Source organism: Plectropomus leopardus, chromosome 5 (genome assembly GCF_026936395.1).
Source record: "Plectropomus leopardus strain MGB_pleo_1.0 chromosome 5, ASM2693639v1, whole genome shotgun sequence".
Classification (NCBI taxonomy): domain Eukaryota; kingdom Metazoa; phylum Chordata; class Actinopteri; order Perciformes; family Serranidae; genus Plectropomus; species Plectropomus leopardus.
Window position 1 is genome coordinate 11,257,054 of NC_142180.1, and position 21,528 is coordinate 11,278,581.

At 39.0% G+C, this 21,528-nt stretch overlaps 1 protein-coding gene across 9 annotated transcripts in view; it reads right to left on the reverse strand.

Annotated features, from left to right (window-relative positions):
• Positions 1 to 21,528, reverse strand: part of lrrc7 (leucine rich repeat containing 7) — a 136,787-nt gene that overhangs the window by 68,854 nt on the left and 46,405 nt on the right. For 2 of the 9 annotated variants that reach the window (XM_088077507.1, XM_088077505.1), the window contains exon 1: positions 16,005 to 16,904. The exons of 1 other annotated variant lie outside the window; for it this stretch is intronic. In XM_088077507.1, coding sequence (XP_087933633.1) covers positions 16,005 to 16,029 — 25 coding nt within the window. In that variant the 5' untranslated portion in view covers positions 16,030 to 16,904. Of the gene's footprint in view, positions 1 to 16,004; positions 16,909 to 21,528 lie in introns of those variants that run through there. 6 more of the 9 variants (XM_088077511.1, XM_088077512.1, XM_088077506.1 and 3 more) reach the window with 5 other exon arrangements.

Genomic DNA, 21,528 nt, shown 5'->3' on the forward strand with positions numbered 1-21,528 from the left:
TTTCAGCTTATGCCCTCATTCTCACACAGGCAGGTCAGGTTTACTGTTTTGCTCAAGGTCACTTCAACACTGACGCTGCAGGAGTCGAAACCTGTGACCTCTCATTGACAACGTGGTCTCTCCTGAAATGAACTCTATTCGATAGTTTGAAGGGTTTTCGGATGTTTTTTCTCACACTTCACGGCAGCCTCCATTTGCATAAACACCCTTTAGTCAGTTTTATCCCTAAAGCTTTCCTTAACAGTCTGTGGAAATTGCAATGTGAGCAGTCGCCATGGTAACCGGGGACTCAATTGCCCAAAATTACCATAAAACACTAATTAAAAAGCCTTGGCTAAGAGCACCATTTTGACAAGCGTTATGCAGCACTGCTGAACCAGTCCCTCAGGTGAGGAAAATGGACTGGGAATGGAAATCATTTTAACACCCACTGCATAGCATTTTGTAATTCTGTGTCCTGAATGTAAACTTAGTGTATCTGAGTGTAGGTGTGCAATGTGTGTGGTGAAATATGTAAGTCTCGTCTAGTCTAGAGCTGAATAGTTCTGAGATGCCAGGCTTTAGACTTTGTGTACTGGACAATTTTTTGTGAATCAGTTTTTTTTTGCCTGATTTTGAGAAGTTTTGCCAGTTACAAGAGTATACAAATTTTACTGTAATCAGCATCAACATACTAGCAGTGTTGCATCATCTGATAGCTATGGCAAACACTTAATGTTTCATATGAACAGATGTAGTAGTCAAAGTACTGTAGCTGGGATAAGCTGTTCCAAGCAGCAAATGTCATTTAGTTTTCTGGAGCATGGACTGGAAATAGGACAATCAGGGGGTGTCCTGTTGGCTTAGGGGTTTAAGATGCTGACCACTTAATTGCAACAGACTGGAGTCTGGTTGGGGAACATTGCTGCATGTCATGTTCCTGCCCAATTGCCAAAATTAATGTTGGCACTGTACGTTCCTGCAAACCACACATATGTAACACTCTTATATTATTATGTAGAAGATATGTCAAAACCTTAGGTTTCTACAATGCTGGGTTTTTTTTTAGGCAGAAAAATCACTTGGTTATGGTTAGAAAAGGAGTTTTGGTTGTGCAATCCCAGCTTGAAAAGCTACTAAAGAAAACATGTGCTTTTGTTGTTTGTTGGTCTCAAACAGTGGTTTGCAGCAGTTCGCAGCTTGGCAGCTGTTTTAGACAAACTCAGCTCAGGAACTTGTAATCAGAGCTACTTCCCATTAGAAAAGTTGATATGATACATATTCAGTGTACACGTGATGCATCTTTGGTTTTCAGAAATGTACAATGCCAGCTTTCAAATGCAGTAGCCAAGGGTATTAATCAGCTCTGGTACCAATCGTCAGTGATGAAAATACAACCCATAGGTGACAACACTTAACCAGCCAGATACCATGATGCTCCACCACAAAATACAGTCCTTACCACCAAGTTTAACAGGGACAGAAAAATAAGAGATGTATAAAAACAGGTAACCACCGTAAAATTTTCACTTGCCTCCATGCTGCTGTCAAAATATGATTTCACTAACCTGTTTTCCGGCCTATCCGTCATGTTAAATGTGACACACCAGAAAATAAACACACAAAGGCATACTTGTCTGCTGCAGGTTTGTGTACACGGCTTTAGTCTACTGGAAATGGTTAAATGGTTAGCAGTCTGTAGCTTATTTTTAGCGGGTCTTCCGTGTTTAAAAACACCTTCACTCCGTCATTTCACTGGGTAGAAATGTCCTCACGATCTAAATGTCTTTTTCATGAGTTTAATGTGGTTTCCCCTCTGATTCTCTATCCAGTAGTGCTGTAATGGCAAAGCATAATGTTGCCTACAAGAAAATCGAAATGATATGGGAAGATCTTTGAGCTCTGGTTTAGTATTTGTGTCCACCATACTGATGCTGCTAGATATAGGCCAAAATATACAAAAGAAATGACATTTTTGTTCCACACATGCCAATGAAATAAACAGCAATTACTGTGTTCATATAGAATACAAATGAATCCTCACACCCCAAGTCACTGATTCCCCTGAAGGGCAATCACAGCTACAGCGCCTGTCTGATTATAATGAATGCTGGAAAGTTGGAGCGGTGATGCCTCATCACCATCATCTCCACCGTCACCATCAGAATCATCTTTTCAGCGGCAGTTCTCATCAGCACCAACAGACCACAGACACCATCCCTGTCTGGACGGAGAGAGAAATGGTGGGAGAGCAGTCGGAGCGAGGAGGCAGCTCCATGACAACACACTGGTGATAAGCCCACGAGTCACGACACAAAGACGCTCTGGAAAACATGTTTTAACACGATGCCATCATCACGGCGACGTGGGCATCACCAGGCAAATCCAGGCCAGTCAGTCAAGGGTGAGACACTTCACTCCCACATAACTGGGCACCGTCGAAACTTTACCATCACGATTTAAAGTGCTTTAAAAGGAATATAAATCATGTATTGTCCTTATAAAACAGTATTTCTAACTAATGAGGAATAAAGTTTGTGTTACTGCAGCAACATCTTACTTAAACTATGAATATTCACACTAAGGTTGCAGACATTCTTATATATGAAAAGCAACACACGCCATTACACCAAATGCACTGTGGGCCAGGCAGCATACAGTCTGTAGTTGCTAGGTGTCACTCCCCCATCCCACTGTCTGTCTCTCAGTCTTCCTCTCTCTAATGGTTTAAACTTCAGATATCTAACGACCTCACTGGGGAAATATAATATGCCAATAACATTTCACATGTATGAGGATATGAGCTGAGGTGTTGTTCTGACAGATGAAAAAATGATTGTTAAAACGATTACCTTCCAGAGTTTCTAAATTCTGTCTTATTATTAAAAAGAAACCTGACAGAGTTTTGGTTTTCTGAAAAGCCCTTAAGACACATTTTCAAGAATGTAAAAATACTCTGCTATGATAAAAATGTTGTAACATAGTTTTCCCACATTAAAAGTAAAAAAAAAAAAAAAAAGAAAACAGGGCTGCTGAATGCACATACTTTTTCTCTCTTGTTGAGGAATTCAGGATCTGACCTACACCCTGTCCACCACTGATTTGCACTAGATCGACCAGTGAATAAGCAGTACCATAGATGTACAATAACAACTAGATTTCAGACCAAAAGTTCATTGACATTTCTCGTCTGGGGCATATGTCAATTAATTGGGTAAATGGGTAAACTTCTGCAATATGTAGCCCAATGGATACGTGCAGTAGACTCATAGACTTTAAATTTTGATGGCATCACAGATTTATAAATTACATTATTTGGCTCGAGGAAAGTTTTACAAATATAAAGCCTCCATGGATAAAAAAAAAATATAATAGTCATAATTGACCTTGCTCTGTCAACAGTTTTACAGACATTTACAACATTTTTTTTCTTTTTCTGATGCACGACAGACTCCTGTCGGCTAACTGGCAGTGGCTTACGCAGCATTAGTGGTTGTGATACAAACAATAACATCTGCTATGATTTGTACCGTGTCTTCACAATATCAAATTTTTATTGTATAATTGGTCTACTCAAAGTTCCCAGAAAGATATTCCGTCTGGCTGAGATTTGTATATTTAATGTAATAAATGCTCTGTACTGGAGGTTTAAAGTGTATTACCAGCATTTAAATAATAGACAACTATTTGATGTTGAATTTATTATGTACCTAAACTAGCTTGCCATGGGGAGCAACTGAATCTCAGAATTAAAGGACATTGCCCATTTCATTAGAGGAATCTGAAAACACCTCTCTAGTGACACACTTTGCACAGACATAGGTTAGTATAATCAAGATCATTTTAGGACATTTTAGGTGACATAAACTGAAGAAAAATGCATTTTGAGTGCAGGGGATCTTTAATCTATTTCTATGCCACTCACGATCTCATCCCAATTAATGCCACTGTACAAATGGATAATACTGTACCAGTATTAGTACCTCAAATAGTTGAGGAAATTAATCTGAGGTGTTTTGACATGATTTAAAAGATAGCCTTTTCTGGTCAATAAAAAATTCTTAAAATGATTGAATCAAAAAGGTTTAGAGGAGATATCACTTTTTGGCAGAGCTGCTCATAAGACATAGATATACAAAATCTGTGTTGCAACTTACTGTTTCAATTTTAGGTGTAAAACAACATTATTCCAAATTAATGTTTAAATGCATCAGATCACTCTACTATATGGTAGGTGTACACATCAAGAGGCATAACTGAATTGCTAATGAGCGCTGCACACTGCATGTTTAAGGCAGCAGAAAGGGCTGCCATGCTAAAACTGCCATACAGGCAGTCCAATGGACACCTATAGAGCCCATAGGACCAGTGGGAGCTGGCCTACATATACTGATATATACTGCATGCTTCAAAGAGAGAGAGAGAGTCAACAAGAAGAAACACAGGAGGCAAGAAAGTCAATGATGCATTAAGAATTCAAGCTTAAGACACGCACACACAAGCACACACACACGTGCGCACACACACACACACACACACACTAGTAAAGTGATCGAAGGAAAAGATTTTTCATTGGTGGAATCGACAGTGTTGTGACTGAGATATTCATAGTCAGCAATTCTCTCTCTCCTGTCACACACAAACACACACTTCATGAAGTCACATGCAGCCCTACACACGCATGGATGGGCACTCACAGTCCACAGTGACACAGTATGCTGCACACACACACACACACACACACACACACACACACACACACACACACACACACACACACACACACACACACACTGGTCTGAGGTCTCACGTGTCGTGGAGTGGTCTATTAACATTCTCCACACATCGGTGACTACAGTGAGCCGGGGGACTTTGCTCTCAAATGTAAAGAAAAAACACTGTCAAACAAAATTACCGCACCACATCTCATCCCAGAGATGAAGTCATGAATGGCATGAAAATCATTCAGCACTCAAATTCTGTTTACTAAGAGAAAATAAGGCTCTTCTTTACCGTGTCTCACAGCACTTTTACATAGTATTCTCTGTGTTTGTTATATTGTGATGACTGTTTGACCTGCTGTACTGAGCTCTGCGGGACATTTGCTGATATTCTACACTTACAAACAAAGCCAAAGAGCAGCAAGCTGTGCCAAAAAATATAATTAAAATGTCACGTATCATCATAAAGCACTATCTCCTTTTCTCTAATACAAAAATCAAAACCCTTTCGACATTAGAACATTAAGACACAACAACAGAACATTTTCCAGGAGACATTTTGACTTGTCAAAGCAGGACGAGCAGGTGGGACTAATAACTTTAATCACAGCTCTGTTCCATTATTAATGTTATTAGTCATACCTGTGCCTCTCCTGTTATGACAAGTCAAAAAGTATACTGTAAAAAAGGTCTATTAGTAGCTTTTGCTTTTGGGTGATCATAATTTTGACTTTCCTTGCTGTCAAAGCATTCATTACTGACTGCTACTGAAGAGAGGGTGGAAATAATTTCCTTCCCCTGAGCTTAAAAGGAAGTGGCATCATGCCAAGTCACCATTTCCTCTTCCGATTCAAGTGGGAGCAGCTCAGCTCGGGCAAAGCAGATGACCTTTCTCTCGCTCCTCGACATATATTGAGCAGTGGTGGACTACCACCCAAATACCTCATGACTGCAGTTTTAAAGAATCACAATGAAATAAACACAATTTACAGCTATAATATCCACCCAAATAAAATCTGATGTGCTGTTGGTCATATTGTATGCATTCAATGTCAGGAATAAGTCAGGTGATATTCTGCACTTTTATTTACTGGCAAACAAAATCCCATGAAGTGTTGTCTGTGTTATCATAATCAAATATATCTTCTTCCTCTGTGCCACAGAGCCCCATTATTGTCCAAAAACTATGAAAAAACATTGATGAGCCACAGTGTTCATTCTGAGTTGATCACACACCGTCCTGATGTTTGACATATACTCAAGTACCATACTTAAAGTGTAATTTTGAGGCACTTGTACTTTACTTAACTTTACTTTACTTCGTTTTATCATTTATTTCTACACTAAGGTTTTGTTACTTTTACTGAAGTACAAGATCTGATTATTTCTCTCACCACTGTCATTTTGAACGATTTACTGTGTTTGTGAGTAGGAACTAATGGGTTGGGAGTAAGAGCAACAGACAGTAGCGATGCAAAATACCATCAGCACATCATCTGTAACAGTCCGATATTGGCTTTAAAATTAACTACTGTAATAGGTCAACACGCTTTTTCTCACTCTGCACAATGACTGAATATCACATACACTGAACAGCATTGTATTTTATGTCTCCATATGCTGGTGGGCATCATGATAAGAGTATGCATGGTATGATGTTAATTCCGCTACAGAAGAGACTTGAGACTTGTTGATATAACTCCAACTGGTTGGGGGGAAATGTGGATATATGGATATTGTATTGTTATCAGCCAAATGAGTTATTATATATTGGCATATTGGATATTGGCAAAAAATCCAATGTTGCACATTTATAACAGACAGGATCTTGAAGTCATAATGTTGGTTTAGGTCTGACAATAACAGAAAAACAGAAAAATGACAGACTTCTCCTTTGAGGAAGAAGCTAAACATTTATACATTGAGAGATGGTGATTACAAAGGGAAAAACTGTCTTATAGAGACGACAAAATGCCAAAGAGCAGTGAACCCCAGCACACACTGGGACAAGCCATCTCTCAGTCTCTTCCTGTCTGATAGCCAATGACAGCTGAGCCGAGACAGACAGAGCGAGACAGGAGGCAGATGCTGTCGATTTAGAGAGATTACTCTCCTGCTCTCAACCCATTCTTCTTCTCTGCCTTTTAGTCTCTCTGTTCACTCTGCTCTCTAAAAGTTTCTCTTGAGCCCCGAAATGATAAAGAAAACTGCAGATGCTACTTATAATCACATCTAGCCACATACTCATTGAAATCACTGCGTGTTTCTGCTTTTATTCCATCTCATTGGCGCTCTTTCATTAATGGAGGCTGTGGTTATTTTTGCTACAATAACAAGGCCATTATTAATAGACTCAATAGGTTCAAATTACTAGAGACGGATGAGAGGATCTTAAAGACTCTAACAGAGGCCTCGGGGTCGCTCTCTGTCTCCCTCTCACTCACATTCAACATCTTGATGTACTCTGAGTCGTCTCACGAAGACCTCAGACCAGAGGCTGCCCGGGCCTTTGTCTCATTTAGAGGAGACTGGGTCGCCCTCGGCAACACGTGGACCAACCAGCACAGGATGCAGGCACGCCTCCCTCCTCCCGTCTCCTGAGAGACTGTCACACTTTACATCCTCTTTCCAGGAATTACTGGATCAGTTTGAGCTTGGCACGTGTTTTGGGAAATTTGTACTTCAATCAGAAGCAGTACTACTACTGAAGTGGGCATCCCGATAGGTAGGGTGTTTACCATGAACAATAGCAATGTCTGAACCAAGGACCAAAGTACCACTAGTTGTTCACTTCTTCAGTGGAGCAAAAAAAAAGCAAATATCAATTTGGCTCCTTATACTGCAATGAAAACTCTACCAGCTGCTCACAACACTGATGTTTTGTTTTTTTCTTTACACTTATTCACTTCTTACATCACACACAAAATATACCCTCCAAAGGTTTGTTTTGTTCAAAAAGCTCTCAAACTTAAAAATACTGCATTTTGTGGAGAAAAGACAGAAATAAAATCTCAAAGTGGACTGCTGTATTCTACAAGGAACTGATTTTTCCAGCGTTTCAGTCAGATACGTTTTTTTATTGCAGTACAAAACAAACTTGCACAGCAAAAAAGGTGTATACAGAGTTTGAGAATAGAGAGTCTCACTGCTTGAAATGCTGCCTTTCAGCTCAAATAAGTGCTTTTATATGAGCTATTTTGGTGACTCCGTTTACAATCGACTGTGCAGCTTGAGGTTTTCACTGAACAGAAAGCTTGCATTCAGTAAACCACTGTTAATAAAACATAACTAATGTCCTTGGTTGTTTTATCCTGGTAATGATCTATGAGTAAAAAGGAAACAGTGTGCATTTCTCTAAAAAGCGTCATTCATGTCCGCAGTTTGGTGTTAAACTCCAAAGACCTGTGTCTCCAACCGATGTTACGGTTATTTTACCAAAAAGGCAGGGGCGTAGCCAGACATTGCAAACATCGGGGCCTCAGCCCAAACCAAAGTGGGTCCAGGGGAGTTTTTGTTCCCATTTAAAGCAGCTATATGCTCGATTTTTCCATTAGCCAAATAGAACGCATAAAAATCTGTATATCATTTGAGAAAAACAAGATATTGCCAAGGCAAAAAAAGAACATCTCGTAGAGCCTACATCCTATTTTGTATCTAATTGTGAAAACTGTTTTCATCATTCTGAAACCACAACACAACAAATGCTGAGGATGACTTTTTACTCCTGTTAACCAAGAAGAGAATTGAGAATTAAGAGAAGATTTGTCTGTGAAATGTTCGTGAAAAAGTGACACGAGTATAAGCAGATTCTCTTCCCACAGGTTTCTCAACCTGTGGGAAGAGCCTCTGCATGGCTTGCTTATTATGGAAATTCTAGTTCTTCATTTATCTTATTTAAGAAAGATAAAAAGTAATATGTATATACTCTCTGTTTGGAGCTCCTTTCATTTCCACATACAGCATATACTGACAACAGCACACAATGCCACACTGGACTTCACAGTATGACTTAACAACTCTTTAACTGTTGGGGTCATGACATTTTTAGGAATTGAAAAAATGGGTGATGGGTCGAAAGAAATTCCTCGTCCTTTGCCAGATCCAGCCAGATTGAAACTGAGCAAGCAGGAAACAACACACATGCACACAGGTACACACAACCTCGCAGATTCAGCAGAAACACTAGGTCACACTGTGTGACACATTGGACAAGTGTGAAAGACTCAGCTATCCACACACACACACACACACACACACACACACACACACACACACACACACACACACACACACACACACACACACACAAACACACACATACACACTGAGCCTAGCGTACAGTGTGAAACACCTTGCTACAGTCCTGCCAGGTTGTTTAGCAACTGCATAATTGCCTATGGTTTCTGCCAAACTGTTAATATGTCCATTATCCATAGACATGTACAAAATATTCTGCCACCACATTCTGAGCATCTTCCATGTGAACCAGCAGTGAAGCCCATTCAATATGTGACCACGCTGCCCCACCATCGTCTCCCTGAAAAGCTGCATTATCTCAGAATAGACTCCCATCTTTGCACACACTACAATGTCCCGGCTTGACTTCATTCTTGCCAGTGACAGGTCATCATCTGTGGTGTTCTTGTCGCTGTCACAATGGATCAAGAGAGACTTTTTGTTGAGACAGAGAAAAAAACAGGATCTCTGTGACCTGTCCTGTCACTGTATCAGAAGAAAGATGCCTGGTGAGCTGCAGCTGCAGACGCTGTCATCTTGAAGTGAAGCCTAAGGAATCACATGACACTGTCGCAACAGACATTTTGAACTTTAGGGTATGACTTTGGCTCAAAACTACTCAAAACAGTGAAAGAGAAGGACAATGACAACAGGAAATTGTCCGAGGCTTCCTTAAAGCCTCCTGATCAGTGCTGCAGAAATAACATCTCTCATATGTTTTCTGGTTAAAATTAGTTCTTTCTTAGTTTAGCTATGATAAAACCTAAAAGAAAAGAACGATTACTTTGCAATGGAAAGCATTCAAATAAAATATATAAGAAATTGGGCTGCAACTAATGATTATTTTCATTGTTTATTGATCTGATTGTCTTTTTTTTTCAGGGAATTAATTGATTCATCATCCTGATCAGGTCATTTCAAATTGCCAGATTTTGAATATAGGAGATGGGAGATGGCATTTTCAGCAGCCCATTTAAAACATTTTTCTTAAGCTTTTGGTAATGACAAACTTTGAACAAATGCAAATGAATGTCATAAAAACAGCAATGTTGATCATTTTACTTTTGAAATATAAAACATATTTTTAATCTCATCACCATGCACATCACAAAACACAGAAACAGCATAAAGTGTTATCAATGCAGAGAACCATAAAGAGAGGCGATAACAGTAACCAGTAAGTTACTCTCTGTGCCATGTCCTCCCCTTCCTCTCCAACACACACCTCCCCTCACCTGATGATGTCATCCACTTAATTCAAGAAAACTGTTTAGGATTAGACGAAGAACATATTTTTTGACTATTCAATGGCAGCCCATGTTTTGATGTCAGACTTTTGTATGCTGTGCCAACCAGAGACTGCTTCTTCTGGGCAGATGTGCCCGCAGGTCGCCAACTGAATAGGCCTGCTGATTTAGACTTTAATGTTATCTTCAGAAATTGACAAAATAATCTCAGAGCCAAAGATAAAACCTTCCAATGTTTATATTTACCAGAATTTCTCTAAAAAAAACTGCTGAAGTAGTGCGGCAACGAACAACTGCTGTCATTATCAACCCATTACTTCCTTCACTAATCAAATAATCATCTGAACTATAAAGAGTCAAAATAAAAAAAAAGGCCCAGCAAAATTCCCCAGAGCCCAAGATGATGTCATTAACAGTCCCAGACCCAAAGTTATTCAATTTACAATGACATGATGAAATGATAAAACACAGACAAATCCTCATAACTGAGGTGCTGAAACCAGACAATATTTGATATGTCTGAATCACATTATCACATTATCAAAATATCTTGCGTTACACTCCTCGAAGATCTGCTGTTAATCAACTAACTTTTTAAGCATGAATGAGTCGAGGTGGGAATAGCCGGAGACTCCACAATACGATATAATAGAATACTTCAGTCATGATGATACAATATTATTTAGATTTAAAACATTTTGCAACATGCTGAGTATTGCAATAATATATACTGTGATATACAGTAACCTACTTGACTTTGTCAGCTGTAAATTAAGTCCCTTGGTACTTGTGTTAATGCTCATTCTTGTCAAATCTCGAATGTTGTATATTAGTTTTTGTGCCTGGACAATCTGTTCCCTTTTTACAAACGCAGACAAATCCTAACTAAAAGTGACCCATGCCAGCAAAACCTCACTAATTTACTTAAAGGAATAAATGATGTATTGTAGAATGACCCTCCAGAACAGAAATAGCATTTAGCATCAAATGAAGTTCAGTATTTCACACCCTGATTCATTTCCACATTAGACTGTACAGAAACAGAATCTCTTATTGGAGCCAAAGAATTATGTCACCCTGGAGAGAACAATGTGCATGATGCAACCATGGCAACACTGTCACTGAGACTGGAGAGGGGACAGAACGGATGCTCCCACATGAATCTGTACTCACAGAGAAGAGAAGAAAAAAAAATCACATTAAACCAGCTAAATGAACAAAACGGATAAGATAAATTTATCCTGTGAGAGACCAGTTTGGAACACTTTCATGCAGCCTGTGTGAACCTACAGTACAGTACGTGCCGTGACCAAGAGGATAATGTTTCTGTCTGTTCCTCCTCCCTCCCTCTCCTCTACTCTCCTCTCGGCTTCTCTAAAATCCTGCAAACGCTCCCGAACATGGATTTGGTGGTTTTAAGGAAATGCAGCAACATTGCATGACATTCTAAGAGTGTAGTTTCTGCTTTAACACAGCGCATTGCTTCAAGTCATACTCCATAATCCAAAATCTGACAAAAATTCACTTCCAGTCGAGTTGAGAGGTGGCTGTAAAACATTTCCAGCTTTGGTCAATTTAAACTGAAGTTACAAAGGATTTATGAAATAATAAAATAAAAAAATGTGTTCTCAAAAAATGCTGAAACTTGAAAGTAGGGCTGTAACTGATTTTAGATTAATATCGATTTCTTGATAAATCAATTAATTGTTAGGTCTTAAAAGTCAAAAAATAGTTAAATATGTCCATCCAAACTTTAATGTCAAGATTTCAAATTAATCATGACTTCTAGGTCCACACATTATCAATTGGGAACCACTGCTTTAAAATATCAGATTTTGTCCAGCCATCAGTACAAAATTCAAATCTACTTCCTTCCTACAAAAGAAAAAAAAGAGAATTCTAAAATTAGAAAAGCTGGAGTGACATAATTTTGATATTATGGCTTGAGGAATTACTTAAATACTTACTTGATTATCACACTAATTGCAGATTCATTTCCTGTGTTCATCAGCTAATTGTTGCAGCTCTATCCTGAAGCATGTACTTCTCTGCTGTCCATGCAAACAGTCAACGTTTTGAGAAAATATCCTCAATGCATTGCTTAAATGATGAGCTTTCTCAGCCTGAAGCTCCGAATCCAGAGTTTTCGGTCATTTTTTTGGCAGGAATATGACCGTTTTCTCCATAAAGAGGCTAAATAAAGATTCAATTAATTCAACTACACTCCTCATCACCCTCTTCAGCATTATCAGTGTCATCATCACAACTGACAACACTTATACATCGAAATCACAGCCACCATGATCATCATCACCCTCGATAACATCACAATTCATCCTCATCATCCTAACACACACACACACACACACACACACACACACACACACATACTGCAGATGTACTGGTATCTCTGTCCCCCCTTCCCTCACTGGGTCTCTTTCCCTTGGCCCATCACCATGGCGATGGGAGCCGGTTCCATGGATACAGTCACTAGGCAACCAGCAGCATCAGCAGCAGCAGCAGGAACAGCAGCGTCCTGTCGGAGCCCAAGCCAACCTCCCTCCTCTAGCTGCATGCAAGTTTGCTCTTTGAAGACGAAATGTTAATGCGTTTATCGTGTCTTGGATCTGAAGCCTCTTACATTACACTCCACACTAGAGGTGCTGACTGCAATTCAGACTGACTTAAAAGGACTAACTTAGTGAGTACATCTGTGGTTAGACTAAAATATGTAAAGGGAGAGTGGATGATGTTTGTGCGCATCAGTTGCAGTTGTGTAAAAAAAAGGTATACATATTACCATTATGATTACTTTTACCATCACTTTTGTCTCAAAATATGGACGCTGCTTCCCTTTCTTTATCTCTCTACATGTTTACACAAAGAAATAAAATTGAAGCACCAACCAGTGCAGAAATAAATAAAAGCCAAATTCTCTGTTAGGGCTGCATCTAACAATTATTTTGATTATTTGAAACAATCGGCCCATTATTTTATCAGTAAATTGATCATTCTCTGGTCTATAAAATGTCATAAAAAATAGAAAAATTGTGGTCAGAATGACCCAAAACCCAACTTGTCCTCAAAATCACTTTACTGTCTGACTAACAGTCTAAAACCCCAAAATATTCAGTTTACCATACCATATATCTTGAAATTTAAGAAGCTGGAAATGAATAATGATTTGCATTTTTACTTAAAAAAAAACAAAAAACAGGGACTTAACATTAAAATGATTACTGATAAATTTTCTGTCAGTAGTTTAACAACCTTTCTGCTGCTGACAGCTGACAGACCAGATTGCCAAAGAGACCACAAACAAGTGGAACAACTGCTGGGCAAGAGACAAAGACGTAATCAGACACTTTACCTCAGGGAAAGTAGTAATGCCACAGTGTAAAAATACGCCATTACAAGTCCAAGTTCTGAACAAAATGTACCTAAAGTATAAAGTAAAAGAAACTGATATGCCCAACTGTACTTTATATAAAATTGTATCTGTTATATTTATATTTTTATAAAGGATCACTGACGCAGTAATGTGTATAAGCAACATTTTTGTAGTTGGTGCAGGTAGAGTTCATTTGAAGTGTTGAGCTGATTCATTTATACAAACCTCAATTCTATGAAGACATTTTTGTCAAAAATAGTTCTTAAAACCTTATTTTGCAGCACACCAGAATATAGTATGTATATAGTATCTTGAAACAAGAAGAATTGGGGACTGTCCTAGCCCTAGAATTATGAACAGTTTAGAAAGTTTTGAAACAAGTTGGTTCGTGTTGATGACAGGTTGAAATAATCTGAAAATACATGGAAAAATAAAACTCAATTTTGATAAGAGGGATATTTTATTTACAGATGTCGGATAAAAGTTATGTTGAAGAAGCATTATTTTCCTCCAAAATATAGTGGAGTAGATGTATAAAGTTACACAAGGTGTAAATACATAAAGTACCTCAAATCTGTTAAGTGCTTTAGTAAATGAACTTGGTTACATTTCCACTTTAATATAATTCTACCAGATAATGTCATACTTTTTTAAAGGAGCAGTCTGTCAGATTCAGTGGCATCTAGTGAGGACTGCAGCTTGCTAACAGCTGAAACGTCTCCCATGTGCCATGCATGAACTCCCGGTTAGAATTCCCTCAGTATTTAGCTTTCGGGAGGTTTTTTTTACCAGGAGCAGAATTTTCTGCAAAAGTCACTTCCTCTCCAAAATAAACGCATTAGGTGATTTAAACCACAAAAACAAATCTGTGTTTCTCTGATGTTGTGCTGCTCATCACAGAGGGGCTGCACACACGAAAACGTAAATGGCTCTGGTTTGTCCAAAGAAACATGGTGGTGCAACATGGTGGACTCAGCTGACATGTACCCGCTCTTAATGTAGATAAAAAGTCTAATTCTAAAGTAACGAAAACAAGCCAATTCTTATTTTCAGGTGATTATACACTAAAAAATATACTTATTACATTTTATTTTTATTTCTGCCAACACATCCCCCTAAATCAGTACACACTTGGCCTGTAAATACTGTTGGAAACCACAGTCTTGACAATCACTTAAGTCTCCAAAAAGTAACTAGCCATGTCTACGAGTCAACAGAGGGAATACTGTTACTGACTGCATACATATCTGGAGAATATAATAAGATTGCATGTACACAGACTACAACCTGGACTGCTGTGCTCCATGATACCAAAGAAAAGGACCCAAACTGACAACACACAAAAGCCAGTTTGCAAAATGATACAAAATAAGGCAATTAGCAGTGACTGCAAACCGTGGCTGTAAAGAAAATGTATTAATAGAACTCATCTAAGAGGCAACACAGACAGAGAAGCTTTGAAATCTGTTGCATTGAAGATTGTAATTAAATATTCCCTTTGATTAGACGAAGCCTCCTTTTTCTTTTGCATGTTGCTTTAGTGCCCTGGCTACAACTCAGAGAGACATTCAGTATGTGTGCTGTTTAGAGATAACAGACTGGACAAAAAAAAAAAAAATGACTGCACATAACAGCAAAAATTATGATCTGGACAATAAAACAGTTTAACCTTGTACAGGTGTATAACAGCAGCCGTAAAGCATTTAGCCGCATGGTTAACAAGCCTTTGTCATTACAAGCGTGACTGATACAGCGAAATTATGGGCGAGATAGGCTAATAAGCTACAATACCTCAGGCTACTGGATTTAACAGGTGTGTGTGTGTGTGTGTGATTGTGTCTTATATGAAAGCATGAAGCTATCATGGCAGAGCAGCTTGGGGCTACATGTCAATACAGGAGGGGATATGACACTGCATCATATATCATCCCCACAAACGCACACTCTCTCTCTCTCACACACACACACACACACACACACATTCTCTCTCTTCCTGCAGTCATGGCTGTTTCATTATCTCATCACAGAGCTTAAAAGGCCCATGTATGAGGGTCTATAAAGAAAAGATGATACCATTTTTAAAGAATAAGAAAAAAATCTAAATGATCATATACAGTACATAATGTATGTGTTGTTGTAAATATTAAATAATGCCATTATTTGTCGCATAATAGTAGCCTAATTAAAAATGTATGGTCATGGGGAAATCATGAAATGCATGTATCAACCTTTGAATACAGTTTTACAAGTGTACGATGTATAAATTTATATAAACAGAATCTAGACAATTTGGATATTGAAAATGGCATTTTTTTTTGCAATAAGGTCACAATGACAGAGTCTTTATGTGTCGATACTGATGAGATTATTCATCATTTACACTGAATGACAAACACTGCAGCAGGTATGTGTCAATGCGCGTTGCCTTACGTTGTAAAGTAGAGTAGTTATCCATCTGTCAGGCTGCTGGTGGCGGATCCGGTTAGAAAAAAAAAGATTCACTGGTGGCCCCTGTGGACACCGCAGCACCGGACAGGATCAGTCTACCGGGACGAACCGAGCCGGTGTGAAACCAGGACAGGTACCCGCGCGACCAGCCGCATCTTTAGTACCCGCGGGGACAGAAAACGGAGGAGGTGAGCTCATCAACCCGGGTAGTGAGACTCATATTTTTTTAGGATCATTCGGTTAAATCCAAGTCCACACCGTTTTCAGTCAGACCTCCTCGGTAGGTTTCGTTACAAGATGCCTCGGTCCGCCTTCATGTAGAAAAAAAAAAAGAAAAAGCCAAGATGCGGGCACACCGGGGAAGAGAAAAAGGTCAGTGTGCAGTTATGAAAATCACACCGGAGGTACGGATCCGTGACCGAGAGGAGCGGTGCCCTTTTTCTCCTCCGTTACCGTAAACCCCGCTGCAGGGAAAACACATTGAAGCAGGAGCGTCTCCTCCCATCTATCCCCCGTAGAGAGAGAGACAGAGAGAGGAGAGAGAGGGAGGGAGAGATGGATGAAGATGGAACGAGGACGCCAGAGTAGGTGCGTTTGCGCGTGCGCATGGATGTGCGTGCCAGTGTGTGTTGTAAGCCTAATTGTGCACGGGCATGTGTATGTGTGTGGAAAATTTTTTACAAAGAATGGAAGTCATCTTTTTATCTCATTGTGGCGCCTCACATACGCACACGCGCGCACGCGCGCACACACACTTGCCATGGAGCGTGTCCCTGAGACTGTTGCCATGCTGCCTCCATCTTTTTCCTGTGAGAAAAATGTTTCTTCTGAGGACAAAAATAGCTCAGTGCTGCTAAAAGATTATTTTAAATGTGAAGGTTTGTGTGTGTGTTTAGTATGTGGGTGTAAGATGTTTTATTCCACTACTTTGTTATTCTAAACATATAGTAGCCTAGATATACAGGGCTACAGTTAACAGCCTATTTTAGTAAACCCAACGGCAAATTATTTGTCTTGCCTATGTGATATCAGAAAAAAAAACACCAAAATATTCAACTTACAGGGTGAAGTCAGCTAATTTGAGACATCAGGTAAAATGAGACAAAAAAGGTTTTACTTCTTGGGCTCTTCAAACATCAGCAGCCAGTCACCAAATATGATCTTGGGTTGTTGCTACAAATGTAATTTACATGAAACTATCATTTCTATTGCTTTGTGATAGCCTAGCTAGTATGGACAAAGAGTAAAAAAAATCCCAGAACTTTCAAGGAAAGCTATGTGGCATTTTAGTTTTCTTATGCTGGTAATACAAGAACTGCAGTTTAACTAATAAGGGTGTAACAACAAAAATGATTGTTGCTTTTTATTAAACATTTGACTTGCAATCAAAATATTTGCATCTCTCTTTACTTTTTAATGGGAAAGGGTTTTGAGGGCGTATTTGGTGCACTCAGGTAGAATGGGACACAAAAACTGGCATGTTTTTAGGCCACAATTCATACATTTTAAGTATTTTTGTCACTTAAAAAATATTAAATATGATGCTGTGAGTCCATATCCACCATAGTACTCCAGAATTAGCCATAACTGTTACACACACACACATGTCCATTGTAAAGAATATGGAATGGACTTCATAGCCCGAGTGTATGAGTTCAGCAAACCCAAAAAACTAGATCACTAGTTGTGATAGAACGTAATAGTGTCTTTCATTATGCCATGTTCATGTCATATTGAAGTTAGAGCATAATAACCAGTTTCAAACTTGAAGAAATAACACCAACATCCAAGTAATAAATATGACTGGCAAACCTTTATATACTTTTTAACTTACTAAAGAAACAGTGTGTAAGATTTAGGGTGATTCAGTGGCTTGCAGCGATGAGGACTGCAGTTTGCAAGCACCTAAAACTTCTCCCGATCAGGATTCCTTCAGTGTTAAATTTTTTTTTTTTCTGGGATCTGCATCATTCAAACAGACCAGGTTATTTTAGACTGGTAAAAACAATAAATAAAGCAGTCTCATGTTACAAATGTGTTTCTTCTGCGTTGGTTGGTATGCTGAAGATGGCTTTTAGCCTACCTGCTAATGTAAGATATTTTTTTCACTCTATGGTGACTCAAGATCAAGACATTCAGGGGGTTTATAATGGGAGCCCTATTATCCTCAGAGGTCTCTCTCTCTCCAAAACAAAGAAACCCAGTGATTTTAATGGGCAAAAACACTGAATAAAGCAGTTTCACATTAAAACAAATTGGTGTTTTTACAACGCTGCTTGTCACGGAGGGGCTTCTGTGGCTGACGCAAAGATGCAAACGGCCCTATCTAGAACCAGCTACTGTACAAGCGTGGCAGTGCAAAATGGCAATCTCAGTAGATGATGACCCGCTCCCTATGGTGATACAAATGGCTCATTCTAAGGTAACGAAAAACACAACGATTCTTATTTTCAGGTGATCATACACTGAAGAAAACACTTATTAAATTATGTTCCATTTCTGCCAGTACATCCCCCTGAATCCTACATGCAGGACCTTTAACAAAAACAAACTGAAAACTCCTAAAACACAGGTGTCCCGTCAGCCAAAGTCTGTTATTCAACATAGTTGAATGTTAATACGATGAATATAATGTGAAATTGCTGATGCAAAATACTTTTTAACTCTCAGAGTCAGCAATCATATAACAGTCTTCTGCTGTCCAACAACATAAGTGAAAGTGAAGTTTGAAAGTCTCACATTTTTCCAGTCTCTGCTTTTCATCCCATGTAAAGCCTACAAAGAATAAGACCCGCCTAATCACCCGAATCATATCTTTAAAAAAATTCCTCTCCTATAGTTTGAAATGCAGACTTTCTGTTACTAATATGTTGTTTCTTTTGTTAAGCTGAGAAAGCCCTAATAGCATCATCATGGCTATCTTCGCAGACTTTACAAAGCTCCCCCAGAGCCGCAGAAAAACATTATACAACTGTTCGCACAGGCTGGATATAGTTCTCATAATGACATAGAAACTGCTCGTTTTGTGGAGCGCCCTTTTTATAATCACCTTTTCTAATAACAATCTACTCCACAAAGACATGATTGACCCTGCAGGTCTTCCGATCCAACCAACAGCAGTGACACATTCAGATGATCGGATGTGTGTTTGAGAGGCAGTTTGCAAAAGCATCACAGACATTATCAGCAACTGTCCCCGCTGCCAAAGACACCAAGTATTTGGCCTCATGCCCGGGACAAATGTGCCCCTCTTACTCTTGACCGACACTTTAGCTTCCAAAATTAAATCTGAATCTGAAAGGTAAAGGTGCCATCCATCAAAAATGATGATCACAGTGTCACTGATGATTTAGCTCTCTGGCTAGCCTGTTATTTTAATTCACAGGACGGGACTCAGTGGCTGTTAAACATTGTGAACTCCTGCATTTACTTTACTATTACTTATGGTATAGCACTACATGCCAAATGATTGCACCCGTCTGCAGTAAATGTAGATGTTTCTAGAAAATGCATGATGGGATACCAGGGACTGAACACGAGTTTCACATAAACAGTTGAGAAATCCAATCATGTGGAGGACATTTACGAGCCACGGGTGTCCCACAGTTATGATTGCACAGTTGTGATGGCTGCTGAACTGAAGAGGACCCCTGTTGGTTTTGTGATGGACATCATGGATGTTAAGTGAACAGGCAGCGCTCCGAGCTCAAAGTATGGCAAAGTGCTGCTCAGAGTCAGTAGCCTACTGAGTGGGCTGCTGTTTTGTGGCTCCCTGAACCCAATCAGCTCATCCAAAACTAGCATGAAGCCAATTAAATTCTATCTGTTGCCTTTAATATCCGTTTGCAAAGCAACATATCCCAAACAGAGACTTGGCAACTAAGTATGAACATGTTGGCAATGAATTATTAGCTTAAACTTCCTGTTAAATGTGTAGCACAGAAGTGTTTGTCTCCTCAACTCAGAGGTTTGACCTGATGTGTAATGTGCTGAAACACTGATTCATCTCAGTTACACATTTCAGACTGAATAGCAACGATTACAGATCTGGACAAGCACATCAACATTACACAGGTCCTGAAAGAAACAGTTTACACGTCTCACTTTTTACAACAACTGTACAAGGTTGGGAAAAGAAAGTGGTTACAGCAAATAAACTCTTTGTTAAGTTATGGTTAGAGTTACTTCACTAAAAAAAATGGTACCACACCAAATTACATGAACCATTACCATAGCCTGAGGTAATTTACAATGCCCCTCTAAAAAAGGGGGGCTTTAAAATATTCCTACTCAGTGACCAAAAAACCCCAAACCAATAAAAACAGGACAAAACACAAACAACAGTACAACAAAATGACCATAAAATTCAAAGACAAGCACTGCAAGCAAGCATCATATCCATGGCTGTGTTCTCTTTAAAAACGGTTTCAGCTTTAGTTTAAAATGATCCTAATCACAATTCATTTTAAGGAAAAAAGGAAAAAAAAAATCCAATATGTCATTCCCACCACCGAGGAAAGTTTACGTAATATTTGTGAACATGAGCTACTCTCTCTGAAATAAAAAAAAAAGATCTGAATCCAAACAGTGAAAATGATAATTGCTGTTATGGGAGAAAGACAACCAGGCATGGACCAAATGTGTGGAAGGTCATGTAAACAACAATGGACTTAATCACTAAAAGCAGGTTTCTGACACACAAAATTCAATCACTCATTAGTCATGACTACATATTCTGTTAAGGGTTGTTTGTTATGGGCTGACACAGAGACTGAACTAGTCTAAACTAACTGGCATGACTTTGGTCATGATTGGCTATCTGCCCAGTCAGTTTGAACTGTTTGACAAGTAAACTGAATGTGCAATTCAATCTTAAACCTAAAAGGGTGGTAATGTGCCAGAGTAGTGTCTAACCTGACTAATTTTGCATACAAATAAATTGATTCATCTGTTAGAAGTTCTATTCACTCAGGCATATTCATATTGATATTTTGGCACTTATTTTTGTTGGTACTTAATACTTGCTATTGTGCTCTTTACTTTTGGAGGAACAATTTCTTAAATAAAGTACGAAAGCCTTATTTTACATTTGTGTTTTTTCACTGTGTTGTGTTGTGATTGGTTGGTCTATTTATCTTTTGAACTAAACTATAAACTGTGGTCTGTACAACCCTGCAATCTATTGCAGGGCACCTCTGCATAAGTCAGTATCCCATTTGGGCCACCCCAGTAAAAAAAAAAAAAAAAAGTCTGGACGTGCACTGGCTAACAACTACACCACCATGCCGTCCCAGATATATGATATATGACAGTGAGCTGGTTTGGACTAGTGTATAAAATATGGTTCCTATCACTGTTTAAACTGACCTCTTATACTTATACGATAACTAAAGATGACTGAGGATATTCGGCTTCACTTCACTCTACTGTACACAGCTCTACTCAAACAAATGACATAGTATCCTTATGCCATCTGGGCTGGTTGGCAGTGCCAGGATGAAGCTCC